The 25,498-nt window shown below is 41.1% G+C and overlaps 2 protein-coding genes across 2 annotated transcripts in view; one reads left to right on the top strand and one right to left on the bottom strand.

The window, feature by feature from the left end:
* Positions 1-13,954, bottom strand: part of ALG11 (ALG11 alpha-1,2-mannosyltransferase) — a 28,388-nt gene extending 14,434 nt beyond the window's left edge. Inside the window, exon 1 of the mRNA XM_070409119.1 lies at positions 13,888-13,954. Coding sequence (XP_070265220.1) covers positions 13,888-13,931 — 44 coding nt within the window. The 5' untranslated portion in view covers positions 13,932-13,954. The remainder of the gene's footprint in view (positions 1-13,887) is intronic.
* A 368-nt stretch (positions 13,955-14,322) lies between these two features.
* Positions 14,323-25,498, top strand: part of ATP7B (ATPase copper transporting beta) — a 90,889-nt gene continuing 79,713 nt past the window's right edge. The window contains exons 1-2 of the mRNA XM_070409111.1: positions 14,323-14,550; positions 14,887-14,992. Of these exons, the coding sequence (XP_070265212.1) occupies positions 14,939-14,992 (54 nt within the window). The 5' untranslated portion in view covers positions 14,323-14,550; positions 14,887-14,938. The remainder of the gene's footprint in view (positions 14,551-14,886; positions 14,993-25,498) is intronic.

The following is a 25,498-nucleotide window of genomic DNA, read 5'->3' as shown; positions in this document are numbered from 1 at the left end:
GGCTTGGAGCAACAAAGAGTTATGTGGGGGGTAGGGGTGGGGTTCTGAGGACCCAACAGGGCGAGTTGCAAAGGTGTGAACAGTTTCTGAGTCAGCAGATACCTGACAGAACATGGGGTTCTACCCAGCAGCTCTCCACTGTCAGGATGACAGTGGTGTTTCAGACAAAGAAATAGAACCATAGAGCCCTGATGCACTTGGACCCCCCAAACTCACCTCCCATTGTCCTTAGAGTTGGGTCCAGGAGCATATTATCTGTAGACCAAGAGCTGTTGGAGTAGAACCACTGTTTCCCTCTGTGAATGAACCCTAGGAGGGGTGCTTAGGGCAGGACCCCATGGAGGTCAGGTGTCTCCATTATGGTAAGGGCAAAAAAATCCCACTCCCAAGTAACATGGCTGTACTGTATTATGGAAGCCATGGTGATCAAGACTGGGAGATCACCAGAGATAAAAAAGTTTGCAATTCAGCGCTATCTACTGGAAAATAATATATTGACGGAGGAGAACAGCAAAGGAGAACAGCAAATACCATGAATAACCATAATAATGAGGATCACCAGAAAGGACATGAAAAATCCCCAGAAAGCAAGTTGGAACACTTGGAAATGTGTGATATAAATGACAGAGATCTCAAGATTGCAGTTCTGAAAATACTCAATGAGATGTGAGAAAATACAGATAGGCAATTCAATGCACTCAGAAAACAAATCAATGGACAAAATGAGTACTTTGCCAAGGAGATTGAAACTTTAAAAAAGAACCAATCAGAAATCCTGGAAAGATTTCAATGCAATAAAGGAGATTAAAACCATGCTGAAAACCATGATGGCAGAAAACCATGATGGCAGCATAGGCAAACACCTGTACTTGCTGTCTCCCACAACCACATCAAAATTACAACTAAAATACAGAACCACCATCATTCAGAATCACCTGAAAGCTGGCTGAATGGAAGTCCTAAACAAGAGAAGTAATGAAAAGAAGCACACTGAGATAGTAGGAGGGGCAGAGGTACAGAACAGGCTGGTCCAACACCCACAGGTGCCATTTTTTAAATCGGGATGGAGACTGTCTCTGCGGAGGTTGCCTGTGAGGAGCAAGGGGTCCAAGGTCCACATCAAATTCCCAGCCCAGGGTTCCAGAACTGGGAAGCGAAGTTCCTGAAACTATATGGCCAATAAAAAACAGCAGGGACTGTGGCTGAGTGACACGGAGACTGCTGGAGATTCAGGTGTTCTTTTTAAAGGGCCAATGCACAAGCTTACTCAGATTTATCCCTCTGAGCTCCAGCACCGGATGGCTTTGGGGGACCCAGACACATACTGGGAGGAACTGGATTGTCCTGCATCAGGGCAGGAACTCGGGGAAGGCTTCCAGGCAAGGGTGCTGTTGAAGTCATTGTTCCTGTGCTGGGAACTCCCCCATCGCAGGGCTGACTGGCAGCCATATCTGAGTATCAGTTAGTCTGCTTCACACTGTTTGCTCCAACCCTGATGATCCCCTGAGATGCCGCCCCATCCAATTTGCAACCTCACCCAAGCTGTTTGCAGTAGCTTTTCCATATGAATGGCTTGTCCTGGCTCATGCATCACACTTTGCTAAAATCTCTCCAAAGAGTTGCAGCTGGTGTCAGTGTGCCTCAAACCTCTCAATAAAAGGCCCAAGACCCACCAGTACTAGCACCAGCCTGCTTTGCTTCACAGCTGGGCCATGCCTGGGTACCACCAAGCCCAATACAAATAGCAGCCATATACAGATCCCTCGATAGCTACTGCCAGGTGGCCCCAGCAGTGGCTGATTTTGCACCTTCCTGGAGGCCCCAGAGCCAGTGCACCCAGGTGGACAGCTTTAGACCATACCAGATTACAATTCTATACATTCACAAGTGACACACTCAAGAGGCAGACTCAGTGAGCACCAAAGTCCACTGAAGCAAGTCCTACTCCATAGGGATGTCTCCTGCACAGCAGCTCTCCCACTATAGTCACAGCTGGTCCTCACAACCAACTGGCCTAGAGGTCAACTCCTCCCAGTGATACCAACAGCAATAGAGGCTTAACTACAAGACTATGCCCCAGCCCACCCAGGGGCACACCTAGAGTGCCCAGCATAGGTGACTGGGGAAGCTGAGCCACTGGGCCCTACAGGACACCTACTGAACAAGACCAATTCCAGAAGACATAGCAGCTGTACCTAATACATAGAAACAAACACAGGGTGGCAGCCAAAACACAGGGAAGCAGACAAAGAAACAAGTCACAAATGAATAAAATGGAAGCAAGCAAACTACTGGATACAGAGTTAAAAACAATGGTTATAAGGTTGATCAAGGATCTTTACAAGAGCTTCAAGGCACTTAGTGAGACTTCCAAGGATCTTAGTGAGAATGTCAAAGACATGAAAAAGGACCAGTCAGAAATTAAGCATACACTAACTGAAATAAAGAATAATTTATAGGAATTCAACAGTAGAGGATTCTGAGAATCAAATCAACTATTTGGAATATGAGGAAGCAAAAACCACCCAATCTGACGAGCAAAAAGAAAAATGAATCCAAAAATAATGAAGATAGTGTAAGGAGTCTCTGGGACGACTTGAAGCGTACCAACATTCGCATTATCAGAGCAAGATATTGAAAATCTAGTTGAAGAAATATAGCAGAAAACCTCCCATCTGGTGAATGAAATAGACTTAAAGTCCAGGAAGTGCAGAGTCCCAAACAAGGGGAACCCAAAGAGGCCCACATCAAGACACATCATAATTAAAATGCCAAGGGTTAAAGACAGAGAGAGAATCTTAAAAGCAGCAAGAGAAAAGCAGTTAGTTACTTAAAAGGAATGACCCATACGACTGTCAGCTGATTTCTCAAGAGAAACTTTGCAGGCCAGAAGGAAGTGGCAGGAAATATTCAAAGTGATGAATAGCAAGGACCTACAACCAAGATTACTCTACTCAGCAAAGCTCTCATTTAGAATTGAGGGTAAGATAAAGAGCTTCACAGACAAGAAAAAGCTAAAGGAGTTCATCACTACCAAGCCAGTATTATATGAAATGTTGACGGATACTCTTTTTTTTTTTACTTTTTATTTATTTGTGTTTTTTTTTTTAATCCTCACCCTTGGATATTTTTCCATTGATTTTAAGGGACAGTGGAAGAGAGAGGGAAAGACAGAGAGAAACATCAATGTGAGAGAAACACACAACAACTGGTTGCCTCCTACACGAGCCCTGAGCAGGGCCCAGGCCGGGGAGGAGTCTGCAACCAAGGTAAGTGCCCTTGACCGTAATCGAACCTGGACCCTTCAGTCAGCAGGCTGATGCTCTATCCACTGAGCCAAACCAGCTATGGCTTCTTTGTCTTCTTTTTAAAAAAAAATATATTTTAATTGATTTCAGAGAAGAAGGGAAAGGGATAGAGAGATAGAAACATCAATGATGAGAATCATTGATCGCCTGCCTCCTGCATGCCCACAGTGGAGATTGAGCCCCAAACCAGGCATGTGCCCTAACCGGGAATTGAACTGTGACATCCTGATTTATAGGTTGATGCTTATCCACTGAGCCATGCCGACCAGTCTTGAACAGTATTCTTTAAGAAGAGGAAGAAGAGAAAAAAAAAGATAAAAAATACGAACAATAAAATGGCAATAAATACATTTCTATCAATAATTGAATCTAAAATAAAAATAAACGAATAAGAAATCTAATGAACAAAATAAACTGGTGAATAAAATAGAATCAGAGGCATGGAAACATGGAACAGACTGACGAATCTCAGAGGGAAGGGGGCAGGGCAGGTGGGACGAAATTACCCAAAGATCTTTTTTTTTTTTTTATTGATTAAAGTATTACATATGTATCCATAACCCCAAATGCCCCCCCCACCCTACTCCTGTACATGCCCTCACCCCCCTGCTGTCTCTGTTCATTGGTTATGCTTATATGCATGCATACAAGTCTTTTGGTTGATCTTATCTATGGACACAGACAGTGAAGGCCTGGGGCATTGGAGGGGGGGAGGGAACATCTGTAATACATGCAACAATAAAGATTTAAGGTAATAAAAAAATAATAAAAAAGAGTGAATGACTGAGCACAGAAAACAGAACCAACCAGATGGAGGAAAGAATTTGTGATATCAAAGATAGGAATCTAAAAATAGCAGAGGGAAGAAGTGAGAGACCTGAGCATAAAGAAAAATGAAAGAGCTCTACAAGAACTGACTCCATCAGAACAAGCAATATTATAATTACTAGAGGCCTGCTGCACAAATTCGTGCACGGGTGGGGTCCGGCCAGCCCTGCCCCCAGATCAGGGTGAGTGGGGGCCAACTGGGGGTGGGGCTGGCTGGGGGAAGGGTCTACGGGCAGTTGGCTGGCCAGCCCCGCCCCCTGGTTGAACTCCCAGGTGAACTCCTAGTAGAGGGGACAATATGCATATTAGCCTTTTATTATATAGGATAGGCATTGTGGAGGAGAAAGAGAGGGAGCAGGGAACAGAGATTCTATTCTAACTAATACTGGGTGAGAACTTTCCAAACCTATGGAAAGAACTAGATCCTTAAATCCAAGAAGCAAACAGAACACCTAATTACCTCAATTCAAAGAAGCTGTCTCCAAGGCACTTGGTCTAAAACTGTCAAAAATTAATGATAAGGAAAAAATTCTCAAAGCAGCCAGGGAAAAGAAGGAAATGATCTACAAAGGAAAACCCAACAGAATTTCATCTGGTTTCTCAGCAGAAATTCTACAAGCCAGAAGAGAGTGGAACCAAATATTCAAACGTCTGAAAGTGAGAAATTACCAGCCACAGATGACACATCCAGCAAAATTACCCTTTAAATTGAAAGGAGAAATAGGACTTTCCCAGACATACAGAACTTGAGGTATTTTATCACCAGAAAACCTCCAATGCAGTAAATACTCAAGGGAGTTATTCCACCTGAAACAAAGGACATAAGGTCACAACACTATGAGTAAGATTATCAAAAAACTTACAGCATAAACAGGGATAATTTGCGACAACAGAAACATAAAAGAGGAGGGGGTAAAGATCTAAACTGGCAAAGTAGGATGAAGATCAGATGCACTCAAAAGAAAAAAAACACTATGGTATATATGCAACTTTATTTTTTATAAACCTAATGGTAACCACCACAAAAATCCCCATGCCAGAACACATAGCTTAAGAAAAGAGGAAAGAAGTATAGAATACCGCCTAACAAGCCAACAGACAAAAACACAAAGGAATAGAACCAAAGTAGGCACAGAGATACCAGAAAACAAAAGATAAAATGGTTATAGGAAGTCCTCATATATCAATAATCACCCTAAAGATAAATGGTCTGAATTTACCCATAAAGAGGCACAGAGTAGCAGAGTGAATAAAAAACAAAACCCAACAATATGCTTCCTAAAAGAGACATATCTAAGCTGCAAAGACAAAGGTAGATTCAAAGTAAAAGGGTGGAAAATGATTCTCCAAGCAAATAACATCCACAGAAAATCAGGTATAGCCACAATTATGTCTGTCAAAATAGATTTCAAGATAACAGATAACAAGAGACAAAGATGGACACTTCATAATGATACATCACGAAAACATAGCACTTCTTAATATATATATGCACTCAACCAGGGAGCACTGACATATATAAAATAACTACTCAAAGAACTAAAGGGAGAAACAGATCAAAACACAATCATAATTGGAGACTTTAATACTTCCACTGACATCTCTAGACAGATCAACCAAACAGAAAATCAATAAAGAAATATCAGTTTTGCCTAGCTGGTGTGGCTCAGTAGTTGAGTGTCAACCTATGAACCAGGAGGTCACAGTTCGATTCCTGGTCAGGGCACATGCCTGGGTTGTGGGCTCAATACTCAGTGTGGGCGTGCAGGAGGCAGCCGATCAATGATTCTCCCTCGTCATTGATGTTTCTATCTCTCCCTCTCCCTTCCTCTCTGAAATCAATAAACATATATTTTTTAAAAAGAAATACTGGCCTTAAATGAAACTACACATAATTGACATTTACAAAATCTTTCATCCCAGAAATCAGATTATACATTCTTCTCCACTGCACAGGGAACATTCTCAAAAACAGATCATATGTTGGGTCCCAGAAAGTAGCATCAACAAATTCAAGAAGATTGAAATTATACCTAGCATATTCTCCAACCATAATACCTTAAAATTAGAAATCAACAGCTAAAAGGATGTAAAGAAACCCACAAATACATGGAGATTAAACAACATACTACTAAAAAATGACTGGGTCAAAGGAGAAATAAAAGATGAGATCAAAAGATATATAGAGACAAATAAGAATGACAATACAATACATCAAAATGTCTGGGATGCAGCAAAAGCAGTAATAAAAGGGAAGTTTAATCATTACAGGCCTATCTCAAGAAACAAGAAAAATCCCAAGTAAATAATCTAGCATTACATCTTAAAAGAACTAGAAAAAAAAGAACAAAAGCAACCCAAAGTTAGCAGAAGAAAGGAAATAATAAAAAGAATTGAATGAAATAGAGAACAAAAAGACTATACAAAAAAATTAATAAAACAAAGAGCTGGTTCTTTGAAAATATTAATAAAATTGACAAACCCCTATCTAGACTCACTAAGGAAAAAACCCGTATAAATAAAATCAGAGATGAAAAAGAAGTCACCACAGGCATTACAGATATACAAAGGATCATACTAGAATATTACAAAAGATATTTTTGGCACCAAATTCAATAACTTAGAAGAAATGAATAAGTTCCTAGAAATATATAACCTTCCTAGAATAAATCATGAAGAATTAGAAAATCTAAATAGAATGATCAGCAGTGAGGAAATTGAAACAAACATCAAAAACCTCCCCCAGATGGAATCGAAGATGGCAGCATAGGTAAACACCAGAGACTGCTGCCGCAAACAACCACTTCAAAAATACAACTAAAAGACGGAACGGACATCAACCAGAACCACAGGAAGGCTGGCTGAGGAGAGACTCTTCAACTAGAAGCAAAGACAACAGCATTACGAGGCTCAGAGGAGGCGCAGTGTGGAAAATTTAAAGGTAACGAGGTGCGCGCGCAAAGCGGGCTGGTGGCTGAGGGCGCTGTTGTCGTTTTCGGTCGGGAGTGAGTCTCAGATTCTGAGCTCCAGATCCGGGCGAGTCTCTAGGGACCCAGACTCAAACGGGAGAAGCGGGACTGTCTGGCTACGGTCCCTCCGAGGTTTGCAGCGGTTGCTGGGACAAAAAGGCAGAGCCCCTGGGGATGGACTGAGAGCAGCCATAACTGCTCCCTCCGCCCGCCCTGTTGAGCCCGCCCCGCCCAAGCCCTGCGCAGAGCCATTTGCCTGATCGCCTCAGGCAAAGGCTAGATTAGCACCTCCCCAGAGGACAGAAGTTTTCCACACAGCTGATTCCCACAGCCAGTCGGCCTGGTGGTCAAATCCCTCTAGTATTAACTACAACAATTAAGGCTTAACTAGAACAAGACTGCGCACAAAGACCACAAGGGGGTGCACCAAGAAAGCATAAAAGATGCGGAGACAAAAAAACATGACAGAAATGGAGGATATAGAGCTAAAAAACGCAATTTTGAGGGCTTGCAATAATGTGCTAGAAGCTGCCAATAAACTTGATGAGAGCCTCACGAAATCTAATGAGACCCTCGATGCTGTGATAAAGAACCAATTAGAAATTAAGCATACACTGACTGAAATAAAGAATATTATACAGACACCCAATAGCAGACCAGAGGAGCGCAAGAATCAAGTCAAAGATTTGAAATACGAAGAAGCAAAAAACACCCAACAGGAAAAGCAAACTGAAAAAAGAATCCGAAAATACAAAGATAGTGTAAGGAGCCTCTGGGACAGCTTCAAGCGTACCAACATCTGAATTATAGGGGTGCCAGAAGATGAGAGAGAGCAAGATATTGAAAACCTATTTGAAGAAATAATGGCAGAAAACTTCCCCCACCTGGTGAAAGAAATGGACTTACAGGTCCAAGAAGCGCAGAGAACCCCAAACAAAAGGAATCCAAACAGGACCACACCAAGACACATCATAATTAAAATGCCAAGAGCAAAAGACAAAGAGAGAATCTTAAAAGCAGCAAGAGAAAGAGACTCAATTACCTACAAGGGAATACCCATATGACTGTCAGCTGATTTCTCAACAGAAACTTTGCAGGCCAGAAGGGAATGGCAAGAAATATTCAAAGTGCTGAATACCAAGAACCTACAACCAAGATTACTTTATCCAGCAAAGCTATCATTCAGAATTGAAGGTCAGATAAAGAGCTTCACAGATAAGGAAAAGCTAAAGGAGTCCATCACCACTAAACCAGTATTATATGAAATGCTGAAAGGTATCCTTTAAGAAGAGGAAGAAGAAAAAGGTAAAGATACAAATTATGAACAACAAACATGCATCTATCAACAAGTGAATCTAAGAATCAAGTGAATAAATAATCTGATGTACAGAATGAACTGGTGATTATAATGAATCAGGGACATAGAAAGGGAATGGACTGACTATTCTTGGGGGGGAAAGGGGAGTGGGAGATGCGGGAAGAGACTGGACAAAAATCGTGCACCTATGGATGAGGACAGTGGGTGGGGAGTGAGGGCGGAGGGTGGGGTGGGAACTGGAAGGAAGGGAGTTATGGGGGGGGGGGGGGAAGAGGAACAAATGTAATCTGAACAATAAAGATTTAATTAAAAAAAAAGAAAAAAAAAAACCTCCCCCAAAACAAAAGTCCAGGACCAGATGGCATCACCAGTGAATTCTACCAAATGTTCAAAGAAGATTAAAAACCTATCCTTCTCAAACTCTTCCAAAAAACTGAAGAGGCAATACTTCCTAAAATATTCTATGAGGCCAATATAATCCTGATACCAAAACCTGGCAAAGATAACACAAAAAAAGAAAATTACAGACCAATATCTCCGATGAATACAGATACAAAAATACTAAACAAAATACTAGGAAATGGAATACAACAGTACATCAAAAAAAATAATACATCACGATCAAGTGGGGTTCATTCCAGGGGTACAAGGATGGTTTAACATACACAAATCAATCAATGCAATACACCACATTAACAAAAGAAAGAATAAAAGTCTTATCATTTTATCAATAGATGCAGAAAAAGCATTTAAGATACAATATCCATTTATTATGAAAACACTCAATAAAATAGGAATAGAAGGAAAGTAATAATAAAGGCCATCTTTGATAAACCTTCAGCTAATATCATACTCAATGGTAAAAAACTGGAAGCTTTTCTTCTAAGATCAGGAATAAGACAAGGATGTCCACTCTCACCATTCTTATTCCCACGAAGAGCAATAAGGCAAGAGAAATAAGTAAAAGGTACCCAAATGGAAAAGGAAGAAGTCAAACTGTCACTTTTTGGGGATGACATGATTCTTTAGAAAACCCTAAGACTCCACCAAAAACTATTAGAAACAATAAACAAACACAGTCAAGTTGCTGAATACAATATCAATGTGCAAAAATCCATTGCCTTCCTGTATACTAACAACAAAACTTCAGAAAAAGAAATGGAAAAAAAAATTCCTTTCACAATTGCTATCAAAGAACAAAATACTTAGAAATAAATGTAACAAAGAACATGAAAGACCTATATATTGAAAATTACAAAGCATTATTAAAAGAGACTAAAAAGACACAACGATATGGAAAATATCTCGTTCATGGATTGGAAAAATCAACACTGTAATGGCCATATTACCCAAAGCAATATACAGATTTAATGCAATTCCTATCAAAATCCCAATGGCATTTTTTAAAGAAATAGAATGAGAAATCATCAGATTTGTATAGAACCACAAAAGACCCCGAATAACCCAGGCAATCCTGAGAAAAAAGAATGAAGCTGGAGGTATCACGCTACCTGACTTCAAATTATACTTCAGAGCTACGAAATCAAAACAGTATGGTACTGGCAGAGAAGCAGACATATAGATCAATGGAACAGAATAGAGAACCCAGCTATAAAACCACATTTATATGGATAGATAATTTTCGACAAAGGAGCCAAAAACACACAGTGGAGTAAAGATAGTCTTTTAAAAAATGGTGCTGGGAAAACTGGAAAGTCATATGCAAATGAATGAAACTGGATTACAGTTTGTCCCTATGTATAAAAAATAATTCAAAATGGATCAAAGACCTAAATATATGACCTGAAACAATAGTTACACAGAAGAAAACATAGGTACTAAACTTATGGACCTTGGTAGTAGAAAAAAAATCTTATGAAGTTGACCCCACAGGTAAGGAAAGTAAAGGCAAAAATAAATGAATGGGACTCTTTCAAATTAAAAAGCTTCTGCACAGCAAAGGAAACTGACAACAAAACTAGTGGCGCCAACCAGATGGGAGATGATATTTGCAAACAGTAGCTCCAACAAAGGTTTAATTTCCAAAATATATAAAGAACTCATAAAACTCAACACCAAATAAACAAACTCCCCAATCAAAAGTGGGCAGAGGATTTGAAAATACACCTCTCCTAAGAAGACATATGAATAGCCAGTAGATATATGAAAAGATGTTCAACCTCACTGGCAATTAGGAAAATGCAAATCAAAACTACAATGAGATATCACCTCATACCTGTTAGAGTGGCCATTATCAACAAGACAAGCAATAACAAGTGTTGGAGAGGTTGTGGAAAAAAGGGAACCCTCATTTCCCACTGGTGGGAATATAGACTGGTACAACCACTATGAAAAGCAGTCTGGTGATTCCAAAAAAATTAAGAACAGAGCAATCCCTTTCCTGGATATATATCTGAAAAACTCGAAAACATGTATACGCACCCCTATGTTCATTGCAGCATTATTCAAAGTGGCTAATTCATGGAAACAACCAAAGTGTCCTGCCATAAGAAAGGATGAAATAGCACCATTTGCAGCATGGATGAATCTTGAGAACATTATGCTAAGTGAAATAAGTCGGAAAAAACTAAGAACCATATGATTTCACTCACATGTGGGATATAAAACTGAAACTTGTGAACACAAACAGCAGAGTAGTGGTTGCCAGAGAGAAGAGGAGGGGAAGAAGGGGGTCCTAATATATGGTCACAGGAGATTTGACTGTGGGTGGTGGGCACACAATGCAATATACAGATCTTATAACATAGAAACTCACACCTGAAACCTGTATGTTCATGTTAAGCAATGCCACCCCAATAAATTTCTCTCACTTCACATCAAGTAGAACAATTTCTGGGGTAAGAGGAATAGAATTTTAATTTCTCTATTTGATCTGCGTACATGACCCTAAAATCACTGCCTTCCCTTATTTGCTTCTGAATGAGTTGCCAAAAAAGCCACTAATGTTCTACCTTGTGCACTTTAGTGAACTCACTCCCACACTTACTGCTAAAAGGTTCTCTATTATTGCCACATCAACTGAAGCTCTGAAAACACAAGGACCCAGGCTTGTTCACCACCATATCCCATAATACCTGGCACAGAGAAGGCATACAATAAATATATATGAATGCAAAATTTGATTACCTCCTCAATGTCTCTTAAGTTATGGTGAAACAATTTCTCAAGTTATATTTTTCTCTTACGCTTGGTACCTAACTTAGTATTTGTAATACCATGCCTATCCTTTATGATGGATTTGAGGGCCTTATAGGTCACAAAAACAATAAAATACTAAAACTTAAATAAACACAAATTCTTTGGAAAGTAAATATCTTATTGATATTCAGTTTTTATTTTATTTATTGTTAAAAAAAATTTTATTTAATGATTTTAGAGAGAGGAAGGGAAACAGAGAGAAAAATATCAATTTTGTTGTTCCATTTATTTATGCATTCATTTGTTGATTTTTTTTTTTGTAAATCGTCACCCAAGGATATTTTCCCATTGATTTTTAGAGAGAGTGGAAGGGAGGGGGAGAGACAGAAGAGAAACATCATGGATTGGTTGCCTCCCACACACGCCCCAGGGATCAAGCCTGCAATGAAGGTTGGAATCAAACCCAGGACCCTTCAGTCTGCAGGCTGATGCTCTATTCACTGAGCAAACCAGCTAGGGCCATTTGTTGATTCTTGTATGTGCCCTGACCCAGGATTGAACCGGCACACTTGGCATATGGGGAGGATAGTCAGGGCCTATAACATTTTTATTTTAAATAACCCTGTATTTTCCAAACCAAAAAAAAGGAAACTTAGTAAGAGTGTCACTGTTTTAGTTTGCAAATCTCATTGAAGTCTGGCTTAACAGAAGATAGTGGCTTCTTGTACCTGCTTCTGCATTCAACCTGTAGTGATATGTTGTTTTATTTGAAGTATATGAAGTAAATGCAAACTCATTCAGATACATACTAGGAAAAGGGAGCATATTTTAATAGCCTTTTCAGATAGCTGAGGATATTTTTCTGTGATGCTATACCAAAAAAAAAAAAAAGTTATTCAGCAAACATTTATTCAGCCATTACTATGTGCAAAGTACTGAATTAGGGGCATTTCAAATGACAGGGAAGAATATGCAAAGCAGCGAATTAGGGGTATTTCAAGTGACAGGGAAGAATAAGAAGGATCCAAAATAGGCTTTGCACTCAAAATGTTTTTAAAAATCATTATAGAATTTGAAATAGAGGGACAAAAATGAACAATGAATACCTGAATTTTGGAGCGAATACGTTAGTACTGCTAATCAGGATGCTATTTTGCTAATTATAAATTTTCAACCTGAACTAAAAGGGTGGGGAGGGGGAAGGTATTTATTCTTGAATTATTATTTATTTTATTATTTTCCATATGAACTGTAAACCTACTTTTTCCACACCCTGTATGTAGGTGTTAAAAGACCTGGTTGGGTAAAATAGACTAGGTCTTTCCGTTTTATTAGTGTAGGGCAAGACAAGTAAAATACAGTACTGTATCAACAACAAACGTGGGGGGAAAAGTCTAGTTTTTTCACCCAAATGTTTATAGTCTTTATTCTGGATGGTAGCATTCTTGGCGAATTTTCATTTTTGCTCATCTATTTCCTAAATGTTCTATAAGAAACAGTTTATTACTTATGTAATAAAGATACATGCCGTAATATTTTATATAACCATTCTTACATTAATCAGAAATAAAAATCAATGGACAGCCAAGAAGCAAGGGATTGGCCCTAGCCGGTTGCTCAGCGGACAGAGGGTTGGCCTGGCTCTGAAGGGTCCCGGGTTGGATTCCCGCCAAGGGCACAGGCTGGGCTGCAGGCGCAACACCGGCGGGGAGCGCGCAGGCGGCCCCGATCCATGATTCTCTCTCATCATTGATGTTTCCATCTCTCTCCCTCTCTCCTCCTCTCTGAAGTCAATAAAAATATATTTAAAAATAAAGGAGCAAGAGACTGAACATAAACTTTGTATTTAAATGACATATTAACAACGACAGTTTTGGTGAGTGAAAGAGGAGGAACTAAGGCGTGAGAAATAAGATCCAATTTCTTCTTTACCAAAAAGGCAGACATGCCAGATTGGAAATGATTCGTGGCTCCGTCACAAAGGAAAATGAGGAACACATATGCATGATTTGACAGATAAATTGGATGCAAACAAGAGACATAAAAAGCTGAAACAGGGAGGGTAACGACCCCTCAGTAAGCAGTGGGGCAGGAGATAAACTGAAACACTTAGCATGAATATTTTTTAACCCAGTCGGCTTCAGTCTATATGGAGAAGACACCAAAGTGAAAGAGCCGCTCACTGGACTTAAGAAAATACGGCAAATTCGTGACAAAGGAAGCCCTTCCCTGCAAACTTCAGTCGCAAGGGCGGACAATACTATCGCGACAAGAAACCTGTGGGCCCGCACCACCGGCTCCTCACCTCAGTAACTCGCACAACCACCAACCCCTTTCGGTGGCCGCCATCTTCAGTCGACCCCGGAACTCAGGGAGCGCTTCGCTACTTTTTCTCTATTGGCTACTGAGGTGTTCCTCCGCCTCCACGGGGCTGGATGTGCGTTCCAATTGGTTGATGGTAGTGGCGTCCCACGGCCTTGCAGCCAATAGCATCTCCGGGGCGGAGTCAAGTTTTCAGCGAGTGGAACACGGGTCCCGCGCTCATGGGCGGAGCTGTCGTGGGAGGTGGGCTGGGAGGGCGTGGCCTGTGATGGACAGTCGGTTCTCCCGCCCAGGGCCCCCTCCCTCACTGGGAGCCCGGGCTCGGGCACCCCGGCCCCCATCGCGGAGCCCGTCACCGTTGGAGATCAACGGGACGCGCTGGCGTGTCTCGGATCGATTTTCTAGGTGCGGAGTTCACTCCCGAGGCTGCTGCGGCGTCTGGGGACCGCGGTGTCCCGGAGTCAGGTTCAGGCGCGGAGCTGGAGAGCGGACCTCACGCGGGCGCCTGCAACACCTCACCGCCGCCGCCGCGGTGGGCGACCCCCGGGGTCTACACCTCCGGCCCGGGGCTGGCGGCTCGCCCTCACTCCTTCCCTCCCCTGCACGCGTTGGAACTGAAGACTGAACCTGAGCGCACCAGCCCGAGGTAGCGGAGACCGGGAGGCAGGATGGGCCCCTCTAGGGGTCCCGGCTCGACCGATGACCCTGAGGCGTCGGCAGGCCGGCCTCCGGGTTCGAGGGTGAGGGTCCGAGACCCACCCTCCCCTCTCGCTCTCATGCCCGCGCCCCCAAGGGCCGGGGGCGCGGTGACATGCAACTTTGAAATAGTGGGTGGGGTGAGGGCAGCGGATCCCCTCATACGAAATGCTGGGGTCGGTTCCCAGACCCCGCCTCTTGTTAGAGCCGAACCGCAGAGATGCCGTCCACACCAGGCTCCCCTTCCCCCTGGGTTTTAATACCGCGCTTCTTTTTCACTAACTAGGCGACCTTCGGGCTCTGGACCGGATCGCAGAAGAAGTAGGCTTCTCCGGGAGATGATGCCTGAACAGGAGAGGCAGATTACAGCTAGAGAAGGGGCCGGTAGGAAAGTAAGTTCGCCTCCCCCTGCGCTGTGTGGGCGCGCCTACCCCGTGGACGTTCCACGTCCACCTGCTCACCTGCCCTCCTCACTCTGCTCCGGAGAAGGCGGGGCGCGAGGGGCCCTCCCCCAGAGGAGCCTGGGTTCGCAAGAAGAGCGCTCTTTAGAAAGGGCATGCCATTGCAGTAGCTGATTTTTAGGAACAATTTAAAACCCAGCACTTTTCTATTCGCCTTATGCTGGAGAGGTAAAGTGAGCGTTGAGTTGCTGCTTAAGAGCTCTAATTACTCAAGACGATTACGTTAATATAATATTAGCTTAACATTATATTAACTTAATATTATTAACAATATATTTTTTGAGAAGTTATTCAGAGTTGGTGCATATACACCTTTGTGGTCTATCGAGGCCCTGCAACATTTTTAAGAACTATTTTCAATTATTTTAATTGTACAAAGTAATGCATTAACACAGCTTCTTAAAATGCAGATAGTACAGAAATATTTAGCATGGAAAGCAGATCAATTTTCTAATTCTTTTGTATTCATGTACATGTGTTTTCATTCATTCAGCAAATATTTATTGAAAACTACCAAGTTTCAGGCAGTGTTAAAGAGCTGAACATACAGTGGTTAAATACATATTAATGTATATATGTATGTCCAGAGAAATATTTAGGTTTTATATGTGCGGTTTTAAAATTTTTGTTTGTTTTACATAAATGAGATCACATAGTGTGTATTCTCCAACACCCCCCCCCCCCCATATAAGAATATATTTTGGAGATTATTTCACATTATTACATAAGTATCAGTTGTATTCAGTTTAACCTCTACACAGTATGGATGCCTTATAGTGTGTTTATTGTTTCCCTGCGAGTGGACATTCTGGCTTCTTTTTTTCTTTTCCCCTCACAAGTCAGGCTGTAGTCCCTGTGCATGCTTTTTAATGCTGACATGAGTATTTCTTCAGGATAGAAATAAGCCTGGTTTGCTGGTCTATCCTGAAATTAATTCAACGTAATTGTATGTCCTATTGTGAAATTCGTCTTGGTTTTGGTGGCATAGAAATGAAAGAATGGATTGATGGATGGGTAGTCTGGTTAATAGAAGATTCTTAGTGTGATGACTTTGCATTTAATGGAGGTGTGAGGAGAACACGTGGGGGAGGGGTGGCTTGTGCAGAGTAGGACAGCCTTCCAGCCTCCTGCAGTGCCCCCACCTCTGTACTTATCAGAAAAATCTTTATCCTTCCAGATCAAGCTTAAGACCTGCCTCTTCCTTGAAACTTTCTGTAACTGCCTCTGCCCATGCTGACCTCACCCTCTTCTGGATTCCTTTGATAATAGTAATAGCCAACATAAGTGAGCTTAATGTGTGCTAGGCTGTTAAACACTTTATTTTCCTCTCTGTACACTCTTTCTCATTTAACCTTCACAAAACCTTTAGATGTAGGTATTATTTTCATGTTGTCACCATTTACTCAACCAATGTTTTTTTTAGTATCTACTATGTGCCAGGAATTCTAGGCTGTGGGGTCCAGCTAAGACGAAGGCCCTGCCCTCAGGAATTTATTTCTTAGTAGGAGATACAGAAAAGAAAGAGAATAAACAAATATAATCGTCCCACCTTATCCACAGTTTTACTTTCCACAGTTTCAGTTACCTCTGGTCCAAAAACATTAAATGGAAAATTCCAGAAATAATTCATAAGTTCTAAATTGTAAGCCATCCTGAGTAGTGTGATGAAATCATAAATCATCCTGCTCCCTCTCTACTGGGATGTGAATCATCTCTTTACCCAACCTCTCCATGCTGTATTTGCTACTCACTCATTTGTCAGTTAGTAGCTGTCTTGGTTATTGGCACTTGTGTTCAAGTAACTCTTATTTTACTTAATAATGAACTCAAAGCGTAAAAGTAGTGATGCTGGCAATTCTGATATGCAAAAGAGGAGCTGTAAAGTGCTTCCCTTTTAAGTGAAGAGTTGAATACAGTATAATAAGGTATTTCGTATTTTTTTAAATGAATTTTTAAAATGTATTTTTATTGATTTTTAGAGAGAGAAGAAGGGAGAGGAATAGAGAGAGAAAAACATCGATGACAGAGAAACATCATTGATTGGCTGCCTCCTACTGGGGATTGAACCCGCAACCCGGGCATGTGCCCTGACCAGGAGTCGAACTGTGACCTCTTGGTTCATGGGTCACTGCTCAACCACTGAGCCACACCAGCCGGGCCTATAAGGTATTTTGAGAGAGAGTGAGAACATTCACATAACTTTTATTATAACCTATACTAGTGGCCCTGTGCATGAAATTCGTGCATGGGTAGGGTCCCTAGGCCTGGCTGGCGATCAGGGCTGATCTGTGGGATGATTGGGGGGGCCCCTGCTGGCACCCGCCTTGGCTGGCCTGGGGTCTGCGGGCTGGGGGCAGCTCCTGCGTTGAGCATCTGCCCCTTAGTAGTCAGTGCACGTCATAGCGACCAGTGATTCAGTCGATTCGCATATTAGGCTTTTATTATATAAGATTGTTATAATTGTTCTATTTTATTATTGTTGTTGTTAATCTCTTATGTGCCTAATTTAAAAATTAAACTTTATTATACATATGTATGTATAGGAAAAACATAACATGGATCGGGTTCAGTACTATCCGAGGTTTCAGGCATCCACTGATGATCTTGGAATGCATCCTCTGTGGATAGGGGGAGACTGCTATACTGTTATTTCTGTACTGATAAGTACTATGAAGTAAATAAATCAGGTTAGGGGCATTAGGAATGACATGGGATGGGGCAATACTATTTTAAGTAGATGGTAAGGGAATTCTTCTCTGAGGAGGTGACATTTGAGTAGAAACCTGTGTGATTGAGATTTGGGGGAAGTGTTCTAGGAACCAGAGGTGTTAAGATCCTAAGTCAGGAGTGACCTGACTGATGAACAGGAAGAAATCCAGAATAGCTGGAAGCAGAGGGAAGGAAGCCGGAGTGGTAGAATATGAGTTAGAGTTAGTCATCTTTACTGATGGGAAGCTGAGGCAGAGAGAAAGTAAGTAACTTGCCCAGGGTCCTATAGCTAGTAAGAAACAGATCTGGGATTGAGTCCTTGCTAGGCCCGTCTGACTTTCTCAAATATGTATTTTCTTCCAAACTTACTTGATACTTGATACTTTTCTGAACACGTATAGCTTTTCTTTGCAACTCTGTGTTTCTTAAGAGTGGAGACCAGGTTTACATCACTTAAAAAATATGCTCTATAGTGCGTAATACATGCACCATAATTGTTCTCGAATGAATGATTTATAGTATGATTCCCCCTCACTTTTTCCTCTTCAGAGGCCTCTTTAGCAGTGATCCAGAAAGGGGCATGATCCATGACCTGGGTCATTCAGCCTTCATTCCACAGACATTATAGAGCACCTTCTGTTTGCCTGGTGTTGGGCCCAGCAGGGGGATGGCAAAGATGAAGAGAGGTCAGCCCCATGCTCTTGGAGCTGGCAGTTATAGCTGCTAGCAGCGGTTCTCAACCTGTGGGTCACGAACAATGAAAATACATCCTGCATATCAATATTTACATTACGATTCATAACAGTAGCAAAATTACAGTTATGAAGTAGCAATGAAAATAATTTTATGGTTGGGGGTCACCACAACATGAGGAACTGTATTAAAGGGTCGCAGCATTAGGAAGGTTGAGAAACACTGTCAGCTAGAGAGAGGTGTGTCTACACTGTACAGTTGCCACAGGCAAGGATGATTGGTTAGTGTTCCCTGGGAGGAAGGGATGCAAAAAGAGCTTCAAAAGAAGATTGTACCTGAGTGAGGTCTTAAAGAAAGAACAGACATTGGCTGGGCACAGGTAGAATGGAGGCACAGGCGGAGACCAGCATGTGCAAAAGCCCAGAGGATGGGAATGGTAAGATGCATGGGGCGGGGTGGGGTGGGAGGGATAATGAATGGCTTGACAAGGCTGGAAAAGTGATTGTGGAAGGCCCTGTTTTTCAGGCTAGGAGTTTGGATTTTATCCCACAGACTAGAGAGTTTGAGCATAGAAAAAACAGTCCAAAGAAGAGGGTCAACTGGGAATCGGACTGCTAGAGACTTGCTATAGACCTTTGACAGTGACAACCTTGTTCAGATCAAAGGTGGCAGTGGTGGCGGGGGGGGGGGGGGGGGTGGCTAAAAAAGAACTGGGGGTCGGCTCTTTTGTGCCTGGTTCCCCGTGGAGTTGTCTTCTCAATAGAGAGTTGGCTTTCTAGCCTCCTCAGTGTCCAGAGTGTTAGAGGCCAGTGGTAGTCCTAACAGCAGCACAGAGCTTAGTTGGTACATGAGTAACTGGGTGATAGGCTATGGGGGTGAGAGAACTAGATTTTAAATGCTTATTTACCTGACATACATTTTCTTCTTTGAAAGGATGGAGATAGCCCAGTGATATATTCCTCTTTACTGATACCATAGCAATAGGTATCAAGGAAGTGTCAAATGTGTGCAATATTATTTTCATCTATAGGATTGGAATTATTGCCAACTGAAATTCTGGAATGTCTAGGGGCTTATTTTTTTAAAACTAAGTTAAAGGAGAAAATATGAACAGAGCAAAGGTTGATGAGATAAAATAGAGGGCAAAGCAGAGAGTGATGCAACTAACATAGCAAATAAGACTAAAAAACAGCAGCAATTGTGAAATCTGTGCTTTTAGAATGTAGCACTTTTTGAAGCCTTGGTTCCTCCAGAAACTAAAAGTTACTCTGCATTGGGCATTAGACACATTTAAAGTTTTTTTTTTAAAAAAATTATTATTATTATTTTAAAAGCAAATGTAACTCCATAATAGAAATTTGAAAATAAAGACCAAAGGGGGTATGAGGCGGGAATTTACTCTTATTCCTACCACTTTTAGGATGAGTGTTGTTAGCATATTTGTACACTTCCTTCATTGTTTGCTTTTTTTCTGCATCTAGTTATTAATTTTTAGAAATAAAAAATACATTCTTGCAATTTAAAGATAACTAAAATTAACATCTTTGGTCCAGTTTCTCTTTTACTTGCCCCTGGATTCCTGTGTTTCCATCCTGCTGTGCCAGCTACAGTGCTGCAAACTGCCTTCTCTGGAGAAAATCAGGCAATCATGTGGTTGGTATTGCTAGCAAGTCCTTATTTCTAATTCTCTGCAAATGCCTTTCACTGTTTCTTGTCAACTTCCTGTGACTCTTACAAACCAACACCACTTGCAGCCAGCCCTGTGCTCAATCCCTGCCTTCCTTATTCTCAACAAATGACCTCAATTCTTACTGTGAGAAAATTAACACCATTATGAATGATTTTCTTCAACTTGCTGCCTATCTCTACCTACCTTCTCCCAAAATTTTATTTAGATGTTCAAACTATTTTCACTTCCTTATCTCTAGTCTCAGGACAGGCCTACCTTCTTTTTAAGCTCATCTCTTCTGCCAGTGTTCTTGACTTCTACCCCTTCCTCTCTGCCTTTTCAGGAGCCATTATTGGTAATCTCTTCTCTTCACCCCTAGTCTTTCCCTCTCTCTTCAGACTTCTCCCCTTCAGCCTATAAAGCCATATGATTTACCTTCATTCTAAAATCTCTCCCATTAGCTTGTGTCTCCCAGTAGCTGTTGTACTGTTTCCCCCTTCCCTTGTTTAGTTTTCCAGAAAAAAATCATCTACATTTTTGTGTTTCCACTCCCTCATTCATTTTAAGATTTTTCTTTGATTATTTTATCAGTTTATTGGCTATAAAGGAAATATATATATAAGCATATACTATACTCTTACAGACAATAACAAAGCATAATGAAATAGAGAATACCTGTGAACACCCCACCTGATCCAAGAACGAGAATATTAACACTGCCACAGCATCTTTCAACTGTTCTTCCTCATCTTCTTGGATCACATAGAAGACTCTCTATAGAGATAACCACCATTCTCAATTTTGTATTTGTTGTAAACAGCTTTTTTTTTTTTTTGGTAAAGTTTTATCACATAAATATGAATACCCAAATAATACATTAGTTTTGTTTGTTTCTGAGCTTAATAAAAAAGATATGGTATATTTAGTCTTCTGGGACTAACTTTTCTCACTAGACATTACATTTGTAAGATTCGTTGCTGGCCATTTTGGGAATATGGCACAATTTATTCATTCTCTTTGAAGGATGGTGGGTGGTTTGTGAGTTTTTCCTGTTCAAGCAGTTGCCTGGTGCACACTGGCAGTCTATCCACTTTCCTATTGCTTCACTATTTTCCTGAAACTTCTTGTTTAGGTTTCCATGAATGTCAAAGGCATATCCTCTCTAATTATTATTTTAGTGGTATACTACATTAAAAAAACAAACCAACTGTACTGAGATACAATTCACATACTGTACAATTTACAGATGTGTGCAGTCATCACCACAAACAATTTTAGAACATTTTTATTACCTGAAAAAGGAACCCTGTACCTTTTAGTTATCACTTTGCATCTCCCCATGACCTCCATGCCTAAGCAACCACTAATCTTTCTGTTTTTATAAATTTGCTTATTGTGAACATTTCATATTAATGGAATCTTTGTCTTGTTCCTGATCTTAGTAGGGGGCAAGCTTCCAGTCTTAACCATTAAGTACAGTGTTAGCTGTTGAGTTTTTATAGTTGCCCTTTGCCAGTTGCCCTCTAATTCCAAGCCTGTTGAGTGTTTTTATCATGAAAAGATTTTATAAAATGTTTTTTCTGTGTCTAATGAGATGACATGGTTTTTTGACATGGTCGGTATATTATATTATTTAATTTTTGGATGTCAAACCAAATTTGCATTCCTGGACAAATCCCACTTGGTTAGGGCATGAAATCATTTTATATGTTGATGAATTTGGCTTTCTACTCTTTTGTTGAGCAATTTAGTGTTCATATTTATAAAAAATAGTGCTCTGTAGTTTTCTTGTGATGTCTTTGTCTGGTAATACTGGCCTGATAGAAAGAGTGAGAAGTGTTGTCTTCTGTTTTTCTGAAGGCTTTATTAAAAATTGGCATTCTTCTTAATAAGTTTTTGATAGAATTCATTGATGAAGCCATCTGAACTTGGGTTTTCTTTTGGGACGTTTTTCTGATTACTAATTCAATGTCTTTACTTGTTATGGGTTGATTCAGACTGTCTATTTCTTCTTGAGTCATTTTTGGTAATGTGTGTCCTAGGAATTATGGACTGTCCATTTCTTCTAAGTTATCTAATTTATTGGCATACAGTTATAACCCTTATTTCATAAGATAAGTAGTAATCCTGCTTTCATTTCTTTTTTTTTTTAATTTTATTTATTTATTTATTTATTTATTTATTTTTAAAATATATTTTATTGATTTTTTACAGAGAGGAAGGGAGAGAGATAGAGAGTTAGAAACATCGATGAGAGAGAAACATCGATTAGCTGCCTCCTGCACATCTCCCACTGGAGATGTGCCCGCAACCCAGGTACATGCCCTTGACCGGAATCGAACCTGGGACCTTTCAGTCCGCAGGCCGACACTCTGTCCACTGAGCCAAACCGGTTTCGGCCCTGCTTTCATTTCTGATTCTAATAAATTGAATCTTCTCTCTTTTTTTTTTTTTTTAGTCTTTCTAGCTAAAGGCTTGTCAATTTTGTTGATCATCTGAAAGAATCAGCTTTTGGTTTTGACTGTTTTCTCTATTTTTCTATTTTCTATTTCATTAATTTCCATTCTATTAAAAAAAATTGTTGCTCTCTTCTGGTACCCATCTCCCATTGCACTGCAGTAATTTCCCAATGAGGTCCCCTCTGAACAATGTCTTTTTCCTTCCTTCCTTCCTTCCTTCCTTCCTTCCTTCCTTCCTTCCTTCCTTCCTTCCCTCCCTCCCTCCCTCCCTCCCTCCCTCCCTCCTTCCCTCTTTCTCTTTCCTCCTACTTTCTTTCTTGTTCTTTCTCCTTCCTTCCTTCCTTCCTTCCTTCCTTCCTTCCTTCCTTCCTTCCTTCCTTCCTTCCTTCCTTCCCTCCCTCCCTCCCTCCTTCCTTCCCTCTTTCTCTTTCCTCCTACTTTCTTTCTTGTTCTTTCTCCTTCCTTCCTTCCTTCCTTCCTTCCTTCCTTCCTTCCTTCCTTCCTTCCTTCCTTCCTTCCTTCCCTCCCTCCCTCCCTCCCTCCCTCCCTCCCTCCCTCCTTCCCTCTTTCTCTTTCCTCCTACTTTCTTTCTTGTTCTTTCTCCTTCCTTCCTTCCTTCCTTCCTTCCTTCCTTCCTTCCTTCCTTCCTTCCTTCCTTCCTTCCTTCCCTCCCTCCCTCCCTCCTTCCTTCCCTCTTTCTCTTTCCTCCTACTTTCTTTCTTGTTCTTTCTCCTCCCTTCCTTCCTTCCTTCCTTCCTTCCTTCCTTCCTTCCTTCCTTCCTTCCTTCCTTCCTTCCTTCCTTCCCTCCCTCCCTCCCTCCCTCCCTCCCTCCCTCCTTCCCTCTTTCTCTTTCCTCCTACTTTCTTTCTTGTTCTTTCTCCTTCCTTCCTTCCTTCCTTCCTTCCTTCCTTCCTTCCTTCCTTCCTTCCTCCCTTCCTCCCTCCCTCCCTCCCTCCCTCCCTCCCTCCCTCCCTTTCTTCTTCTTCTTCTTCTTCTTCTTCTTCTTCTTCTTCTTCTTCTTCTCCTTTTTCTCCTCCTCCTCCTCCACCTCCTCCTCCTCCTTTTCCCCCTCTCCCTCCCCCTGCCCCCCTCTTCCTCTTTCTCCTCTTCCTCCTTCGCCTTCTTTTTTTTTTTTTTTTTTGGTGGTCAAATAGCATGTCTCTTTTTAGCAATTCTGCGAGAAGATTCCAATGCTGTCATTGTCACAAGGAAGGGCTCACCTACTGGATCCTTTCTGCTCCTCAGGTCAAGTTAGGGAAGCACATATTTCCAACACAGGCTGCTCCTTGACCTTGAAGGATGTCAACCTGGGAAGCAGAAAAATGCCCAACGGGCACATCAAAAGCTTTGGGACTGATTTTTTAAACCTGAATACATTTAGAACATTAAGAAAAAAAAAAAGTTGACTTTTAAAAGTAAAAAAAAAAAAAAAAAAAAGTAATGATACCTGCCTCTGATGGAAGAAAGGCGTGGTTGGGCGAGAGAGAGAGAAAGAGAGAGAGCACGCCCTTGCTGGCATCCATTGTCTTGAGGGTTTTATTTCTCTTCTGCAGGTGGGAATCCTAGGGAAGGTCTCAGAGGAGGGTCTTAACCCAATATTCATTAGTTTCCCTGTTGTGTCCTTCAATATGGTGATTCATCAAAATGAGCATATACGAGAGTTTTGGATTGTTTTTTGGTCGGTTTCACTGCTTTACTTTTTTTAAAAAAAATAAATCTTTATTGTTCAGATTATTACAGTTGTTCCTCTTTTTTCCTCCCATAGCTCCCCTCCACCCGGTTCCCACCCCACCCCATGCCCTTACTTACCCCCCACCCCCACTGTCCTCGTACATAGGTGTATGGTTTTTGTCCAATCTCTTCCCGCACCCCCAAAACCCTCTTCCCCCTGAGAATTGTCAGTCCACTCCCTTTCTATGCCCCTGATTCTATTATATTCACCAGTTTATTCTGTTCATCAGATTTTTTATTCACTTGATTTTTAGATTCACTTGATAGATATGTATTTGTTGTCACTTTGTTGTTCATAATTTTTATCTTTACCTTTTTCTTCTTCTTCCTCTTCTTAACATTGTTTGTGGGTAGTTTTTATCGTGTGCTAACAGGTGGCTTTACTACTTACAGCCAACGTAAAATGTATAAATACGTTTCCCGCATACAATGTGTTAAAGAATACCCTTCAACATTTCATATAATACTGGTTTGGTGGTGATGAACTCCTTTAGCTTTTTCTTATCTGTGAAGCTCTTTGTCTGACCTTCAATTCTAAATGATAGTTTTGCTGGGTAAAGTAATCTTGGTTGTAGTTTCTTGCTGTTCATCACTTTGAATATTTCTTGCCACTCCCTTCTGGTCTGCATAGTCTCTGTTGAGAAATCAGCTGACAGTCGTATGGGTACTCCCTTGTAGGTAACTGACTGTTTTTCTCTTGCTGCTTTTAAGATTCTCTTTTTGTCTTCTGCCCTTGGCATTTTAATTATGATGTGTCTTGGTGTGATCCTCTTTGGATTCCTCTTGTTTGGGGTTCTCTGCACTTCTTGGACTTGTAAGTCTATTTGTTTTACCAGGTAGGGGAAGTTTTCTGTCATTATTTCTTTAAATAGGTTTTCAATATCTTGCTCTCTCTTCTTCTGGCACCCCCATAATTCGGATGTTGGTACTCTTGAAGTTGTCCCAGAGACTCCTTACACTATCTTCATATTTTTTGATTCTTTTTTCCTTTTGCTTTTCTGGTTGGGTGTTTTTTGCTTCTTCGTATTTCAAATCTTCGACTTGATTCTTGGGATCCTCTAGTTCCGTGGTCGGCAAACTGCGGCTCTCGAGCCACATGCAGCTCTTTGGCCCCTTGAGTGTGGCTCTTCCTAAGCCTTAGGAGTACCCTAATTAAGTTAATAACAATGTACTTA

The sequence above is a fragment of the Myotis yumanensis genome, unplaced genomic scaffold (assembly GCF_028538775.1).
Source record: "Myotis yumanensis isolate MYYU_CA2020_CCGP unplaced genomic scaffold, mMyoYum1.0.hap1 SCAF_3, whole genome shotgun sequence".
In the NCBI taxonomy this organism is placed as follows: domain Eukaryota; kingdom Metazoa; phylum Chordata; class Mammalia; order Chiroptera; family Vespertilionidae; genus Myotis; species Myotis yumanensis.
This window is presented reverse-complemented; position numbering and strand designations above follow the sequence as displayed.